This window comes from Mchenga conophoros, linkage group LG2 (assembly GCF_057382185.1).
Source record: "Mchenga conophoros isolate Kocher_MC1m ecotype Shallow Benthic linkage group LG2, M_conophoros_male_GT1.1, whole genome shotgun sequence".
NCBI lineage: Eukaryota > Metazoa > Chordata > Actinopteri > Cichliformes > Cichlidae > Mchenga > Mchenga conophoros.
Genome location: NC_140527.1, coordinates 4,593,325 through 4,610,114, shown reverse-complemented (window position 1 = coordinate 4,610,114; position 16,790 = coordinate 4,593,325). Strand labels below are relative to the sequence as shown.

The window sequence follows — 16,790 nt, the reverse complement described above, 5'->3', positions numbered from 1 at the left end:
CCAACCAAGATGTTTGTGCTTTAGTTTGGGTGAGTGAATTTTATTATATGGCACTAATTAGCTGCTGCATTCATAAACTTTATGCGTTTGGTTAGCTGATAAATTAGCATTCAACCCTTCTGTTGAAGCGTTAAAACACAGTCCGAAACCAGTGGGTGTTTCTATGTTTTATACAATCTGTGTTTTTATTTAATTGGTATCTTGCATTATTCTTCCAACAAACCCCAACACCATCGCTATCCCCAAAATATCTTAACCTTACTGCTCACATGACATTTCCCAGAGATGTAGCTGTGGCCTATTTTATTCCCTAAAGTGCTTTCAGCTTTGAGGACACGGGTTGAGTTTTAAAGAAGTGGGACAGTTTCCTTTTGAATGACATTATCTTGAGCAAAGTCATTGCTGTCTACCTGCTCTGCAGTGCACAGGTTTCCTCTCCCTTTTTTTTCCTCTTCTAGTAGGCTGATAAAAACGTAGATTACTTTAACTTTAAAATAGTTAAAGGTTCTATTATTTTGTTGCATATTTCTGTTTTGTTTTTGTTTTTTTCCATGTATGAATTACCTGGTGCATAAATGTGCATAGAGCCACCTGTGTGGATGATTGCAGTATGAGGGGACAGGCTGGGATTGCTATCTCCATGATGGATTGCCAAGAGTAGCTGCTTTAAAATACTATTAGGACATAGTCCCCAGCTTGCTAAAGGGTGTTCGCTAATGTATTGCTTCTCTTGGGACTGAGTTTGTGTCTGCTCCAGTTTAAGACTTTGCACTTAAAAAAAAAGAAAGCAGGGTTGTGTGTGTGTATAGAAACCCTATTTTCTAGAAGAATAACAGCAATAAAGGCTTCTGTTCACCGACACACGCAGCAGTCACACTCACGCTGCTGCATCTTCAGCTCGCCTTGTTTTGGCACAACACTTCGGTTATGCAATTAAAGCACATGAATTGATAGCACAGCAAAACAACAGTCCCAGTTTAATTCCTGTCTAATGACATTGCTGCTTAGCGGACCCCTGCCTCTAGAGGTGTAATACAGGAAAAACCTCATTAACTTTTTTGTGTGTCTCTCATTATTTTTTTTTTTTTTACTGAGAACAACCCACCCTTCCCTTATCTGTTGAATAATTAGAAGTGCAAAGAAGAAAAATTTTAGTAGTACACATATAAGCCACACAAAGCCCAATGGGGGTGTCCTCCAGAGAGATGCAGATGATCCTATTTTTCTGTGCATAAGTGGTGAAAGAATGTGCAAAGGAGACGGGACTATAAATTGTGGCAGCATCTTATGTTGGAGTAATGACAGCCCTAAATACCCGCAGACATCTGGGTCTCTGAGTTATTTATGTGTGTATATACTTTGTTTTTGTTTTTCTCATTCCGGGGTCAATAACTCAGCCATGACATACATCATTTATGCTTGGTATAATCTGAAAATGTTGGTTTCAGCATGGTCCAAGTATTGATCGCTGGATATTGACTGAAAACCAAGATGTCAGATCATTGCGGTTTTGTGTTCTGGTTATTAAATCTATCCTCATTCCTCGCTGCTTCTTGCTCTATTGTGGTCTGACAGGTGCATAAAAGTGGTTGGACTATACTTGTGGTTTATTTCAGTTCATTTTGAAGTGGTAGAATTTTACTACTCTGAAAAGCATTAAACAGTGGGTTGATTTTTACGCAATTAGCTTTGTGTAAGAATAAAAGAACCTTTTTTTAACAGCGGGCCTCAAAGTCTTGTCACTGAGTTTATTTCACTTGTCATTTGTGCATTTTACCTTTGAAATGTCAGTTTACATCCTCTCGGGTTTTGGTGTCAGCTACCTTCTTTTGTCGTTGAGTAAGATAAATTAGTAGAAGCAGATTTAAAAAAAAAAAAAAAAAAAAAAAGAATCTTAATTTTTCTGTTTTATTTCTATTGTCTACAAGGCTTATGAGATCAATCTGCATTTGAGAGGGAGAGAAAGGATGTAAGCCAAATATTATTTCAAAACTTAAATGCCCTGGACAAACTTCCAAACGCTTAAAAAAATCCAGTCTACAGGGACCACTGCAAAAACTGTAATTGACAGAATATTGTTTTTATCCAAACAGTTCTGCACACACAGCCATTGCACTCTAGCCTCGGGGCTCACTGTTCAACTGCTGACAGATAAACTCCAGCTGGGAACATTTTTATTATATATATGTGTGTGTGTGAATAAATTGGCAAAATTATATTCTAAGTGTTTTTCACATTTGGTAAATTTCCATTGATTTATCCACAGTCAAAGATTTGGATGAATAATTGACGGTATTTGGCGATCATGTATGAGTTTCTTTTTAGTTTTCTGGTGTATGACATATTTGTGTGTTTTTGTATGTGCGTTACCATCTGTGTATGTGTAAGTGAAACTTTTAAGTATCCTGATTCTTTTTTTTCATTGACTGGGCTGTTCTAAGAAGGCATGCTTATCACAAGCCCTCAGGGCACCCGTGCTAATCCCCGGGAAAGGATGACATCAAATGAAAGCAGAGCAAGGGATTATGGGGGATGTTGTGGAGCATGATCAACTGCCACTGAGAACTGGATGGACAGGAAGGAATTCTTCCCAGGTGAGACTAAACACAGCCCAAATATAATATGGAATACGATGAAAACAAAACCAGCGTATGAATTAACCATTACATGAAGACGCTTCACCACTGCGAAATGAAGCAGGCTACTGCATTAATTTTAATCAGAGCAACAGGAGTAAGTTAAGGCTGGATAGCACTTTTCCCACTGCAACCAGTCACTACAGTATGCTTAAGTCAGTCAGCACTAACTCCAGTGCTTCTGTTAAGTCATAGAGAGCGCCAGGTACAATCTTTAATGCAATCCCTGTGAAACCAAGGTTTCGTATTTCACAGCAATTCACTGTGAACTGAGATTCACTTTCTCTGTTTACGCAGATAAAGATGTTGACTTTTGATGATGAAGCTAGCTGAAACTCTGCCAGTTGGATTTTTTGGATCGATATAGCAATGGAATTTCTGAGTTTGAAGCTTTGTTAATGCCATGCAGGCTGACTTACAGAGGAAGCATCTTTCATGAAAATGACAACGCTCCAGACACCTGGTGTGATATTTAAAATATCACTCGTGCTCACATTCTTTATTTTACCCTTTTTAATGCAGCATATTTGAAGCACCGCGGATCAGTACAGAGCAGTGTTCACAAAAGCGGTGCAGTGTTGAACTTCTCCAGACTTCACCTGACACATGTGCGTGTGATACAGAAATGTACCACCTTAGTAGGTTTTTAACCTGTCACCTCACTAGTCACCACAGTTAATTGCCCAGTGCCTTTATCGCTAGCAAGTCTGGATCCTGCACGTTCTATCCAAGCATCTCCCTTCCCTGAAAATGCATCTGAAGCATACTGACTAGCTTTGGGCTGCATGTGAGAGATTGTGGCCAATATCCTCACATGACTCCCCTGAAAGTTAATGTGTGAAAATGGCTCAGCAGTCACTCATATAGAGGACCCCCCTGAGAATTCACCCAACCTCGCAGTTCTCTTCATCTCGTTGATTATGGCCTGTAATCTTGGTATTTTAACTGACTGTTACTGTGTTGGTGAAAGCATCAAACACAGCATCAAACAGCAGAAAAAGGTATCCGGTGAACAAAGCGGCGGTTTAAAGAGAGGCGTTCAAATTCAGAGTAGACTGAGCAGAGTGTAAATACTGGAATTAGATTCATTGTGAATTCAAATGAATGCTAATGTTGCTCTGCATCTGTTGGATGTGTAAATGAGCAACTGTTTACCACATCAGATCAGAAGGTGATAATGTCAGTTGTGTGTTCACATCTTGATTCCAAACCAGTGTGGCCAAAAAACATCTCATTGCAGTATTAATGAATCTTTTTTTAAACAACAAAGTTGGGCGAAAGTAAGATATTGTTAACATACCATTACAGCAATGTAATAAGTATTACTCTATGCTTGAAAAATTCCAAAATAACAAATAAATGCAAAATCATGCCTTGAATTTGTACTTGAGATGCTACTGCTTTCAGCTGTTTCTTTGCTCACAAGACCGGAGCGCCACAGAGGGTAGTTTCATACCTTTGTCGTGGCCCTGGGTCATTTCACCCATACGGTGTACATTTTAGGACATCGTCAGGTATCAGACAAAAAATTGTCAGGTGTCAGTTGTCAAAAAAAAAATTGTCAGGTATCAGAAAAAAAAGTCGTCAGGTGTCAGAAAAAAAGTCGTCAGGTGTCAGTTGTCAAAAAAAAAAAAGTCAGGTATCAGACAAAAAATTGTCAGGTGTCAGAAAAAAAGTTGTCAGGTGTCAGAACACAAGGTACCAGAGAGAAAATCTTCCTGCAGGTGGCGCTGTTGTCATGTCCCACCCGAATTGATTTCCAAATACGTCATCAACGTGTGACCGTGGGAGAGCGTAAGGTCATTGACCTCACCGGAGTTTTACCGTGGTTCAGGCTCCTAACGACACAAGGTAAGTTTAACTTTTTCTCCCGTTTGTTCATATTTTTGCCACAGTTGTGTTATATTAAGTTGCAGTTATGTTGTGAAAGTTACATATCAGAGACGGAAAGCCAGTTTTGTACGAAACCAAATCAGTACTATTTTTGTCTGGCTAATTCATTCTAGCTAGCGACAGTGGTGAAACGTGATTCAAATTTAAACTGTTCAGTAATTGTTTTGTATACATTTCAGCAAATGGACAAGCTGAAAGCTTACGAGCAGTTGCATTTGAATACTAATCCTATTTGAAGTAATACATTTCCAGTGGTAGACATGTTAGATTGTCACACCTGGCTATGCATTGTTTTATTAATATTATATATTGTCTTGATAGCTTGAAGGGGATGATGCCGGTTTCATATCACTGGACTTATCCATGGCAGTAGAGTACATCCATGCACAGAGAATCATTCACCAGGATATAAAGCCAGCAAATGTCATGGTAAGCCATATTGTATTTTTCTTTTTCTCCACTTTGTTTTTGAAGATCAAAATAAAAATAGTATATTATTTATTTAACTTTATTCTCTTCAGTCTATTAAACACTACATTTGAACAATGAGAAACTTTTCTGGCATATTCATATAAAGGATTTTTTTTTTTAAAGTAAGAAGCCTTACATTGTTTCTTTAATAGTCCAATTTTTCTTTAATATGTTGGTTCTTGCACACCTACAAAATTCCCAAACATGTTGTAAGTTTAGGCTTTACAAACTGAAAGTTTCTATTATTTTATTAGTCTGTACCACTTGCTTAAGTGGACCAGGTTGGATCATTAACCAATCTGTTAATTTTAATGTTGGGTATAATAAACAATCTCAGAATAAATCTGCAGTGATTGGGTGATCTGGGTGCTAAAAGCTTTGAGGGGGGTTTTTTTTCCCCACAATTATGAGCTGTGGTCTTTGGAATGACATTTTTGATAACATTTGTGAAATTTTAGACAACCTGGTAAGTTCTCATATGTATACCTTATAGGTTCACCACCCTTCTAAGAAGGCAGTCCTGACAGACTGGGGCATGGCAAACATAAGAGACACTGTGATGCTTCGTCAAGGGAGTAAGTTCACTGCCCAGGCTACTGGTCCAGCTGGTGGCACATATCTTTACATGGCCCCTGAATGCATACTGATGTTTGAAGAGGCCTCGTTCCAGACAGACATGTGGTCCCTCGGAGCCACATATCTGGAGATCCTGACGGGTTCCGCTCCGTGGATGGTTAAAAAACAAAGAGAACTGGCTGCACTAATGGCCACCAAAACCCCACCACATGCCCTATCACATCTCAGTGACAAAAACAGTTTTCTTGGTGGTTTGGTGAGCTATGACCCAGACTCAAGGCCTTCCGCATCTGATGTTGTTAAGTTTCTCAAGTCAGGCCTTGATCTTACGAGCCGATATGGCTACAAGTGGTAATGTTGCTACAGTCTGCAGTTCAAAAGTCTTTCAATGTGAATTATGTTCTACATTATTGTTAACAAAAGTTGTGGTAAATGAAACACTGAATCATTATGAAAGATGGCACCTTGTCAATTGTATTTCAACATTTTATTGTACATTTTGTTGGTCAGACAGTTTTCAAATTACCTGTTGATTTTAAACAAGGATAAATAAATGTTAACAAACACTGTTGTATGATTTTATTGGTCATTGGAAATGTTTACTGGTGCACCTTCCATCCTCTCTCTCTTCAGAAAGATGTATATGTCATTTGCCTCGGCAAACGTAGAAAGTGTAGGAACTGCATTTCTGTTCATGGCAGTTGTGAGCTCTTGGACTAGCATGAGGTATGCAGCAAGGCAACCATCAGGTGTGCAGGGAAACTGGCTGTTTTCTAAAATGTTCTGGCACATGTCTCTGAATTCCTGGTTTGCTACCAGTGAAGGCTCTTCCCTCTCACAGATTAATTGCTTGGCATAGTCTAAAAGGTCTGGGTCAACAATGTGCAGCACATTGCCATATCCTGCGAATGAAAGACAATATTGAAAATATGTTCACTTTGAATGTTAAAAATAAATGAATAATGACAAAGCTGTTCTAGAACCTGTATAAGAAGCAGTGTTTACAGATGTTATTACAGAAACTTAAAGATGGAAATATCACTCAAACATTTAGATAAATTTTTAGTTAAAGGTGTCAATATGAAGCCATTTTAGTATTGACAGTAGAAATTCAGAAATCTCTTATTGTACTACAAGTAGGCTTCTTCGGAAGACACAAAAGAGAAAGCACATTATAACAGTTTTACGCTCATTACACTGGCTTCCAGTATATTTTAGAAAATTCATTTTAAAATTTTAGTAATGACTTTCAATGCTCCGAATCGTGAAGCTCCTGCCTTAATTTCTGATCTTATAGAACCCCACGCTCCCTCTCCCAGCCTGTGATCATCTAATCAATGGCTGTTAGTAGTCCCACCAGAAGACCAGAGGCAAGAGATCTTCCAAAGCGGTGGCTCCCAGGTCATGGAATGCTCTGCCTCCATCATTACGTTTCCTTGATTGCATTTATTCTGTATGTTCGATTGTGCTGTTTTATGTATATCTGTTTTATATTATTGTGAAGCCACTTTGTGGTTTTTATCCTGTGAAGAGTGCTATATCAAAGTAAAAGTAAACTAATGAAAGTTAAAAAACAAACAAAATAAAACCCCACAGGCTTTCAAATGACATACCAGGAGGTGGTGAGGTAAACAGAAGGTCGGGTTTCCCAAATGGACCAGGTGCATTGCGTTGCTTGCGGATGTCATGGGTGTTCCAAACTGTTTGCTCTGTTTTTAAGTCTCTTTGAAGCAGTGGCAAGTGTGAGTACTGCAAGCAGTTGCTATGAAAAAGGAGAATTAAAAAATTAATATGTTCATCTGCTTCTTTGAGGTAGAATAAGTAAAAGCTAAATTTTAATCAGTACTCAAAAAACAAAGGCATTCCTAGACCACATACTTTCATACTGCTGCTTGATTATTTTTCATGTCTAAAAATATTGACTTACATGTGCACAGGATTGTCCAGTTCAAGGATCCCAGACTCCATCATGGCCTACGCATGTTGTTTTGAAAAAGACATAAGTTGTGAAGGTGAGAATTTCATTAGTGAAAAGGTACAGATGTACATAAACACAGATTCTGGCCTTGTGTTTTCAGATAAACTAATCCATCGTATGTTTAACGAAATTTGGATGGCTACTCTTTGTTAATAGGTTTTACAGGTGAAAGATTTGCTTTACCTCAAATGTTGTCAGCCATTTCTTAATCCATGTCCGCTTTAAAATACTGTTGAAACATTCAGCTCTCTAAACAACAGAAACATGACATTATCAGTTTTGTTGTCAGGTTGTTACTTTAGAAATAGTCATTTACCAGCTTAAAGACATACCTGGTTGTGCACTGATGTCCCCATTCTGAAGCACCTCCATGCCTGATTCCCAAGATCTCGCATGTGAAATGCCATCTGCATTTGACCCACAACAAGGTTCTCCTTTCCTCTGTCCCCCCGAATCATTTGAGGACAGCCTAAAGACACAAACTGAAGATAATTAGTGAATGATGAAAAAATAAATTTATTAACAAAATGTAATCTTTTTTAACCCCCCATTTTTTAGTATATTGCATACCACCCTGTTCTTGAACAGCCTCAAAGAAGTATCTGGCCACAAAGTTTTGCTTGCGGTTGGATGTGCCCACCTTTAGCCATAGAACCTTCCTGGAAAATCTGAAAAGAAAGAAACAGAAAAGTGGCCACTTGTACATATGATTTAATCATGTTTTGGCACTATGTTTGGTTTTTGTTACATTCCCCAAGAGTATGCTGGTTTTCCATTGCATTATGTCTAGGCGTTGTTTCTGGTTCCTCCGGCCATTTTGACTGCCATAGTTGTGTAGGCTTACATGCCTTTGGAATTGAATGTGACTCTTGACTGTGTTCAGACTGACGCGAGGGGAGAGCTGCCTTTTGTTTTGTAATCCCTTGTATTCTCCTGTTTATGTGTTGGTTAGGTAGGTTATCGTAAATTGTACATTTTATTTTCTTTGGAGTTAAATTCTGTTTACTTTATATCAGGGATGTTTTGTTTGTTGTGTTGGTCTTGGCCCTCCCTGAAATTAACTGCCAGTCTGAAATGGAACTTTAAGACTAGCAGGAAATAAGCCTTTTAAAAACCGCCATCTTGAATCCTCCTTCACTATTCATACTTTATCTTGGTCCCTTACGGTGTGTTCACACCGAACGCGATGGACGCGAATAGAGCGTCAGGTTTACATGTAAAGTCAATGGAAAGGCGCGATGACGCGCGATTGCTGGTCCCGCGAAAATTCGGAAGCAGATTTGCGTCGCCAAAACGCGTGAAACGCGCGAATAAAACCACGCGCGTGAGTTTTTGTGTTGCATTTTGTGCATACGCGCGTTTCGTGTCTACCGCTCGAGTTGGAAAAATCTGAACTCCAGCGTCAAATCGCGCCGCGACAACCAATCAGGAGCCTGGTGACGTGGCTGTTACCTAGGTCAAAGGGGCAGATCCAGCCAAAGCCTTTCATACTTCAATGGAGGGGAAGGCTAATCAATGCGGTAGCAAACAACTTGGAGCTGTACAACACCAGCTGCTTTCAGTACCGAGACAGGAATAAAAAGGACCGAGCTTGGAGGAAGATATGTGAAGAGATCGGGCAACCTGGTAAGTTCATTCATTTCTCTTTTGAAAGTTTTCACTGACCCGGGGAAGCCGCACAAAAGCTAGCAAGCCACCGCTATTTTCCCACTGACGTACAAATACCGTTCTGCTTTTATGCATGTTGTCATTTAGGAATATATTTTATTGTTTATTAATAAACAGCACACAGTGGTCCCGCTGTTCATCCGTCACTGCTTTGCTTTTTCGCTGATTTTTTATTGCACAGTACAGCATTGCATTCTGCAGCCTGATTGACAAATCTCCTGCGCTTGCCAAATTTATCACGTTTGGTTTTGATAACCATCGCGTCCAATAGAAAAAAAACAGCACAAAAACACCCATAACTATGAGCCTCATTCGGAAATAGACACCTGCACCGTGAGGGAAAAAGGCGCACGAAAGTGGCGGGCAGATGAAGACAAACCGCGGCATAATAATACTTTTACGTTTTGCAATCTACAAAGGTTTGCACTTTGAGAATCAATTGTGAGAACTGTGACCAGGGGCTAGTTATTCTGAGAACCCCTGCAATAAATGAGGGACCACTGTCTACTCTACGATTATTATATCCAACCTGTTAACATTTAATACTGTATTGATAGAACCAACTGATTCTGCAGCAGAGCATCCCCAGTCCCTGAGCTCCTGCTGCTGCATCCACAGATATGTACAGCAAGCACTGATACCTTTTTAGTCGGTGGGATTCCCTTGTGATCACCTTTACTAAATATCTACAACCAATCTGATTATATCCTGTTATTGTTTTGTTTTTTTTTTCAATGTTGAAATTAAAATCTAGTAGCAGCCTTCTCATTTCTTTGTGTTTTGTGCTGTTTTACAGGCCCACAGAGGAGGACGGCTCCGAGGCAGATGAGGGACGGGTCCCAGGACGGTCCATCGGCGGTGGAGCTGGCCACCCTGGAGTCCCTGAAGAGGCCACACCAGTCTCCAATGGAGCATTTCCTCCTCAGCCTTGTTCCTGCTCTGGAGAGCAGCTGGTCCTTTTTATTCCTGTCTCTCTGTAAATTCTTATATTTTATATATTTATGTTTAATGTTTTTCTGTTTGAGAATTTTAATATTATTTCAAATAAATTTTTATAATGACTAATGTCTCAGTTCTACTACACAGCAAATGTTGGCACACAACTTGACACATGTAGAATTTATTTCATATTATACTAATGACAAAATATACTGATACAGTGGGATGCAGAAGTTTGGGCAACCTTGTTAATAGACATTATTTTCCTGTATAAATCGTTGGTTGTTACAATAAAAAATGTCAGTTAAATATCATACAGGAGACACACACAGTGATATTTGAGAAGTGAAAAGAAGTTTACTGGATTTACAGAAAGTGTGCAATAATTGTTTAAACAAAATCAAGCAGGTGCATCAATTTGGGCACCACAAAAAAGAAATGAAATGAATATTTAGTGTATATCAATGTGTGTGTCTCCTATATGATATATGGGGTGCCTTTGTCTGGATGTGCTTCCCATCCAGAGCTGCACAGCACAGAGGAAAGTTCCAGCGCTCCTGGAATCCCTCTGTGATGGACCGCCAGTCTCCAGGTGAAGGCACAGCCATGAAGTCGTCCACTAGACAGTCCCAGATGGACGTCGCTGCCTGGGGGGTGATCTGGCTCACCGTGGACACACCGACTCTGAAACTGAACGCGATGGTCCTGAAGGAGTCCCCGGTGACAAGGAACCTGGACAAAATTGTTCAAAATCAGTATTATGTGTACTGCAGTTACAAAATACATCATTCAAATTCCAAAATACTTTTGTGATGTCAGATTTAAATCACAAAACTTAAATCTTACATAAAACATTTTGTAATTATAAGGATAATTACAAAATGTATATTAGATAATATCTAAAACAGTTGTGTTTTGTTTTAACTTTAACATATCATAATTTGATTGGTAGCAACTTTCACAACTACAGTGAGCCAATCACTCACAATTCCTAAACATGTCAATCAGGTAGGAATGAAGTGAGACATTAATAGAAATAAAGAGTTGTGTGTTGACATGTAGCCCTTTCCTTGCTTAAATCATTAATATTTTTGAAAAATTAATCTGTGATAAGACAGCTTATCAAGATAGAACCATGTAACTAGAGATGAACCAAACTGTTCACAGTTTTATCTAACTCTGTTTTAATAAAGGCTGTGACCCCTGCTATAGAGTCTGACAGCTGCAGGGATTATATACAAATATTCAACTATCCCAGAATTAAACCAGGTCTAAATAAAAAGGAGTGAGTATCACTACAAAGGTTAACTCAGTGGTCCTAATGCTACAGTTTGATATCAGCAAACACCGAGCGTATACATTGATGTGACACCACAGCCATGCTATCATGCAAACACTGATAACAGCATAAATCGAATTAAATCGGGACTTGATGAAACCTTCTGAGTATCACTAGAAATATTATAAAGAGTCGTCTCTGTACCACAGTTTGCTTTCAGTAAACACCGACAGCATTCACTGTTAGCATAGCACATCCATGTTAGCAGTGTATAACTGGATGGATTAGCATATTAGCACAGGTATCAATAAAGGACTACCGTATTAAATAGTTTTACTAACCTCAGGCAGACGGACAGGCGCTCTGCAGGTGGGATTGAGCGTCTGTAGTTTGTGTCTAGGCGGGCGATGCTGGGACCGACGAGGGAAAGCAGGTCCTCAAACTGGCCGACGGTGATAGCGCTGGAATCGGCCGTCATCCAGGCGCAGCTCCTGGAGCAAGTGGTGAAACTCACCAAACTGCTCATGCCTCTGGAGGACCTGATGGACCCAGGTACGGCGAGGACGTCTTTTACGCTGCTGCTCTGCTCTCCACAGTACATAGAGAAGGGAGACTCTCTCTTCAAGCGCTAGCTCGATAGCTGCCATCTTGCAAAGATACCGGTCTGGCACAACTTCCTCCCACATTCCTCCCACATTTCCGGTTCACGATGGATTTTTCTTGGACACGCGTTGAGACGCGAATGTACACGCGTCAAATTAGGGGCGTTTGGGGCGTTTTATTCGCGTCCATCGCGTTCGGTGTGAACACACCGTTAGACCAGGCTTGGCCAAATCCAGACCTCGAGGGCCAGTGTCCTGCATGTTTTAGATATCACCCTGGGTAAACACACTTGAATAAAATGATTAGTTCATTACCAGGCCTCTGGAGAACTACAAAACATGTTGTGAGGGTAATTTAGCCATTTGAATCAGCTGTGGATCAAGGACACATCTAAAACCTGCAGGACACCGGCCCTCGAGGCCTGGACTTGCCCATCCCTGCCCTAGACTACTCAGGAGAGATAACACCTCAGTTTACCGCACATCCTTATCTTGAAGCAACTTTGTACTATCACTGAATATAATAAATTAAGTAGCGAATGCCATATTCAAACCTACCCATCAATCCCCAAATGTATCCACATTCCAAAGAACTTCAGTTTATCATTGCCTATATGAAACAACAAATAATAATTACAATTTGTTTCAACAGAAGTACCATCAAAACATGTTTGGAAGGTTAATTGAAAAGATAAAATAAATACCATCAATGTGCCGTGTGTCATTTGGACCACGGCTGATGTAATTCCGACGGGGAATTTTCTTCTTTCCAGGAGATCTCCTCTGAAGACCACTTGCATCCATATACCTCATTATATTAGCAACATCGTCTCTACAGTAACAATAGATTTTACTCTGAGCTCAACAGTAAAACAAGAGAACACTTGATCATATACACACTATTTAACCAACCTGTAACAAGGCCGCACTCCTCTGACATCCCTTACCCGCTTTACCATTGCCCTGATTCCTTGTTCAGGAGACCACTGTTTCATCTCACTCTAAAAAACAAACAAACAGACAATTGAATGTTTTTTTTTTTTTAAATCACTACAGAAAATAACATTTATTGTTTCTACAATAGCTCATGACACAGACTTCAGGAAAATATATATTTTTTGCACTGATGTTTTAACGCTTACCTCCACAGCTTTGTGGATTTCAGTAAAAGGTTGTTGGGGGCATCTTCGCTTCAACCCTAGAAGTTTTAAAACTCGTCTCAGATGCCTCTCACTGTTAAAAGACAACACAGACTTACATTATATTAAATGCAAACTGCATGTTTTGTCATTTTAGAGAGTTGTCACGGAAACTGTTGAAATGCAGACTTACCTTATTTTATGCCCATATGAATTCAGTGCACAGCTGATTTCCTTTTGTTTTAAGCCTTTGTTGAACAATGTTATTATCATCATATCTTGAAAGGTTAAGTGTAACAACAACAGTCTAATTGATCACCCACCTCTTACACTGAACATAAGTAATTAACCAGTAAAGTACTAAATCTTTTTATGTGGCAATTACACTAAAAGCATCGTCTATTCAGTGCCCACAAATAAAACATGTGTAGCAAAAAATACACTTCTTTGATATGAAAGAGGTGAACAGTAGTTAATAAATAAGTTGTACTTTAGTCATTTATTTTTAATGCTCTTTTTTTAATTAAAAAAAAAAAGTATTTTTGGTACAGTCATGGGAACCAGCCAGAGTCGGATACTCCTTTCATCATCGTCAGATGACATATTGCAGCAAAGTCTAAAAACAACAACAGAAAAAAACATATCGGGATCAAAAAATATCCCGACAGTAGCAATAAAGAAAAAGAGCGACAGAAAGGATGCAGGCTGCTCGTGAGCTTTCAGCTTGTCCATTTGCTGAAATGTATACAAAACAATTACTGAACAGTTTAAATTTGAATCACGTTTCACCACTGTCGCTAGCTAGAATGAATTAGCCAGACAAAAATAGTACTGATTTGGTTTCGTACAAAACTGGCTTTCCGTCTCTGATATGTAACTTTCACAACATAACTGCAACTTAATATAACACAACTGTGGCAAAAATATGAACAAACGGGAGGAAAAAGTTAAACTTACCTTGTGTCGTTAGGAGCCTGAACCACGGTAAAACTCCGGTGAGGTCAATGACCTTACGCTCTCCCACGGTCACACGTTGATGACGTATTTGGAAATCAATTCGGGTGGGACATGACAACAGCGCCACCTGCAGGAAGATTTTCTCTCTGGTACCTTGTGTTCTGATACCTGACAATTTTTTTTCTGACACCTGACAATTTTTTTTCTGACACCTGACAACTTTTTTGTCTGACACCTGACATTTTTTTTTCTGACACCTGACAATTTTTTTTCTGATACCTGACTTTTTTTTTTTTTGACAACTGACACCTGACAATTTTTTTTTCTGACACCTGACAATTTTTTTTTCTGATACCTGACTTTTTTTTTTTTTGACAACTGACACCTGACAATTTTTTTTCTGATACCTGACTTTTTTTTTTTTTTTGACAACTGACACCTGACAATTTTTTTTCTGGCACCTGACAATTTTTTGTCTGATACCTGACAATTTTTTTTCTGATACCTGACTTTTTTTTTTTCTGACACCTGACAATTTTTTTTCTGACACCTGACAATTTTTTGTCTGATACCTGACGATGTCCTAAAATGTACACCGTACTACCAGCGTTTTGAGTTTTTGTCATTTTTTATTATGGTTTATGTTTAAGTCCACTTTGTTAGTCTTGAGTTTATTCTAAAGTGCCAAGATTGTTCTGTTTAGCTTTTGATTATTAGATTCCCTCTTATGTGTTTTCCCTGTGTCTCTTTGTGTGTGTCTGTGTTCATACTTGTGTTCTTGTGTCTAGCTTCCTTCTTTGTGTTTCATTCTTAATCCATGTTTTCCCAGTCATGTCTCTGTGTGTCTGTCTGCGTCTCTGGGCATGTTACTGTTACTTCCTGTTTTACTTTGGTAGTCTCCTGCCTGTGCGCTGTGTTTTGTTTTGCTTCTCTTACTTTTAAGGTACCTCGTCTCATGTGTTATGTTCAGTGTTGGGTAAGTTACTTTAAATTAGTAACTTAGTTACATTACTAGTTACTTCTATCAAAAGTAACTCAGTTACTTCAAGTTACTCGTTACTCTCAGAGTAACTAGTTACTAGGGAAAGTAACTTTGGTTTTACTCAGAATTCTCTTGTTAATGTATTGCTTCTGTAACTGGATACCCAGCCAGACTGGCAGTCGTCTAGCTTGCTTACTTGCCACAAGTGCACTGTGCCACCTACCAATAGAAAGGGAAAAATAATCTGCATATTTCCACAAGAGAAATCCCACACCTGGACCGTCGTTGTTCGCCGCCATGATTCTAGCCTACGTCACAGCGTCATGTGCGCTTTTTGTTGTAAGATTCAGATAATTATTTTTTAAAAGCGAGACATTTTAAATGAGAATAAGAAAGAAAAGTACTTCTTTGTGCCCCCCTCTCCCTGTTAATGCCCCACCTGCCCCCCCTGGCAACACTTTGCTAGACCCGCCCCTGCACAGTTACCAGCTGTCAGCTGCTTAGAAAAGGTTCCTGGTGTTATTTGTCTCTCAGAAACAGCTCATAACTTCCCTTCAACTCATTCATGTCACCTAAAAGGTAAACCTGTTTCTCCATCACCTGTTCAGCTCTGATGGTTCAGTAAGGACATCTCCTGGTTTCATCTTCATGTTTCCCAGATAACCAAACGATATCATGACCAGCAGTTTTACAGCTGTGGCTCCAGCAAACATCAGCTGATACTAGAAATTAATATTAAATAAATTCTAACAACAGCTGATCAAGCTTAAACGTGCTGCTGTTGTTTAACGCGACATCCGCTTGTTTCCTCTTTCTGGCGCAAAGTGAGCGATAAACAAACGAGAGAAAAGCCGATCAGCTGATCATTGATCAGTTTCATGATTGAAGTAGCAGCAGGAGAGGGAGGGGAGAGAATGAGAGAAGAAGAGACAGCTGACAGTGTAAAGACACAGAATAACTCCAGCTTTGTGCCTTTTTCATTGTAGCTGAAGTCCGGGACAAACTGTGTTTCTTTTCACCTCAATACGAAATGCTTGATATTTTCTCTGAATACGAGACGATTCTGTTTTTTAGGGGACGGTTGGAAACTCTAATAATTAACCTTATGAACAAAATAAAGTTCAACATCAGTATCAAAGCACCACCCAGCTGTATAGAAACTCTGTCATGCTAGCTAGTACCCAGTACGAAAAAGTCAGCATAACGAAAATAAACTCCACCTAAACTTGGTTTATATCTGACCCAGATGGACTGCAGGTCATAACTTCTTACCTGAAGTTCAGTTCACCTGACGCTCGGACCGGCGGCCGCCTCGGGTCTCTGCTCCTGCCTCCGGTTTCCCTTTCCCTCATCCACCTGCTGCCTCCACCACTTGCTAATGTTATTGAAACTGTGGAAGCTCCACGATAGCCACCACACGAAGTAACGAATAACGATCCTATCTAAATCCCAGTAACGATTAACACGTTCCTGATTTTGGCATAATTACTAGTTACCGTGCTTGTTACACAATAATAATGTAGTTACTGTAACGCGTTACTTAATAACGCGTTAGTCCCAACACTGCTCCACACACAGTTCATGACAACCTTATGCCCTTCCTGTATCTGCTCCTAGTCTTAAACCAGAAACATTACACGTTTTAAGTAAATATGTATACCACTACCACA

At 39.5% G+C, this 16,790-nt stretch overlaps 3 protein-coding genes and 1 long non-coding RNA gene across 5 annotated transcripts in view; 2 read left to right on the top strand and 2 right to left on the bottom strand.

Annotated features, from left to right (window-relative positions):
- The window catches only part of LOC146581566 (serine/threonine-protein kinase 4 homolog A-like), a 32,838-nt gene extending 26,416 nt beyond the window's left edge, over positions 1 to 6,422 (top strand). The window contains exons 2-3 of the mRNA XM_085249097.1: positions 4,851 to 4,958; positions 5,494 to 6,422. Coding sequence (XP_085105223.1) covers positions 4,851 to 4,958; positions 5,494 to 5,931 — 546 coding nt within the window. The 3' untranslated portion in view covers positions 5,932 to 6,422. The remainder of the gene's footprint in view (positions 1 to 4,850; positions 4,959 to 5,493) is intronic.
- On the bottom strand, positions 5,512 to 14,535 carry LOC146581563 (uncharacterized). Of its 2 annotated transcripts, XM_085283947.1 has the most exons (14): positions 14,396 to 14,535; positions 14,139 to 14,306; positions 13,760 to 13,797; positions 13,375 to 13,459; positions 13,185 to 13,275; positions 12,955 to 13,043; positions 12,747 to 12,874; positions 12,601 to 12,652; positions 8,125 to 8,222; positions 7,887 to 8,023; positions 7,738 to 7,803; positions 7,504 to 7,550; positions 7,190 to 7,338; positions 5,512 to 6,478 (listed from the first exon to the last, which is right to left on the bottom strand). In XM_085283947.1, the coding sequence occupies exons 3-14, from the start codon at positions 13,782 to 13,784 to the stop codon at positions 6,156 to 6,158; spliced, it is 1,290 nt and encodes a 429-aa protein (XP_085140073.1). In that variant the 5' UTR covers positions 13,785 to 13,797; positions 14,139 to 14,306; positions 14,396 to 14,535; the 3' UTR covers positions 5,512 to 6,155. The 2 variants fall into 2 exon arrangements, with proteins under 2 accessions (XP_085140073.1, XP_085140065.1); XM_085283939.1 differs by lacking the exons at positions 14,139 to 14,306; positions 14,396 to 14,535 and having other exon boundaries at positions 13,760 to 13,850.
- Positions 8,932 to 10,283, top strand: LOC146581565 (uncharacterized). Its single transcript, XR_014893578.1, has 2 exons — positions 8,932 to 9,180; positions 10,019 to 10,283. It is a non-coding gene; the product is annotated as an uncharacterized LOC146581565 (long non-coding RNA).
- LOC146581564 (uncharacterized) lies at positions 10,305 to 12,094 on the bottom strand. Its single transcript, XM_085283958.1, has 2 exons — positions 11,782 to 12,094; positions 10,305 to 10,893 (listed from the first exon to the last, which is right to left on the bottom strand). The coding sequence occupies exons 1-2, from the start codon at positions 12,039 to 12,041 to the stop codon at positions 10,623 to 10,625; spliced, it is 531 nt and encodes a 176-aa protein (XP_085140084.1). The 5' UTR covers positions 12,042 to 12,094; the 3' UTR covers positions 10,305 to 10,622.
- Positions 14,536 to 16,790: the final 2,255 nt, after the last annotated feature.

What these genes read in the sequence shown, in the direction of transcription:
- LOC146581564 (XM_085283958.1), bottom strand. Translation starts at nt 12,041, where the DNA reads ATGTACTGTGGAGAGCAGAGCAGCAGCGTAAAAGACGTCCTCGCCGTA. An exon ending in CGCCTGTCCGTCTGCCTGAG is followed by an intron (nt 10,894 to 11,781) that starts GTTAGTAAAACT and finishes AATTTTGTCCAG; the next exon opens with GTTCCTTGTCACCGGGGACT.
- LOC146581563 (XM_085283939.1), bottom strand. Translation starts at nt 13,823, where the DNA reads ATGTTTTTTTCTGTTGTTGTTTTTAGACTTTGCTGCAATATGTCATCT. An exon ending in AAATCCACAAAGCTGTGGAG is followed by an intron (nt 13,044 to 13,184) that starts GTAAGCGTTAAA and finishes TTTGTTTTTTAG; the next exon opens with AGTGAGATGAAACAGTGGTC. An exon ending in GGACATCAGTGCACAACCAG is followed by an intron (nt 7,804 to 7,886) that starts GTATGTCTTTAA and finishes TCTGTTGTTTAG; the next exon opens with AGAGCTGAATGTTTCAACAG.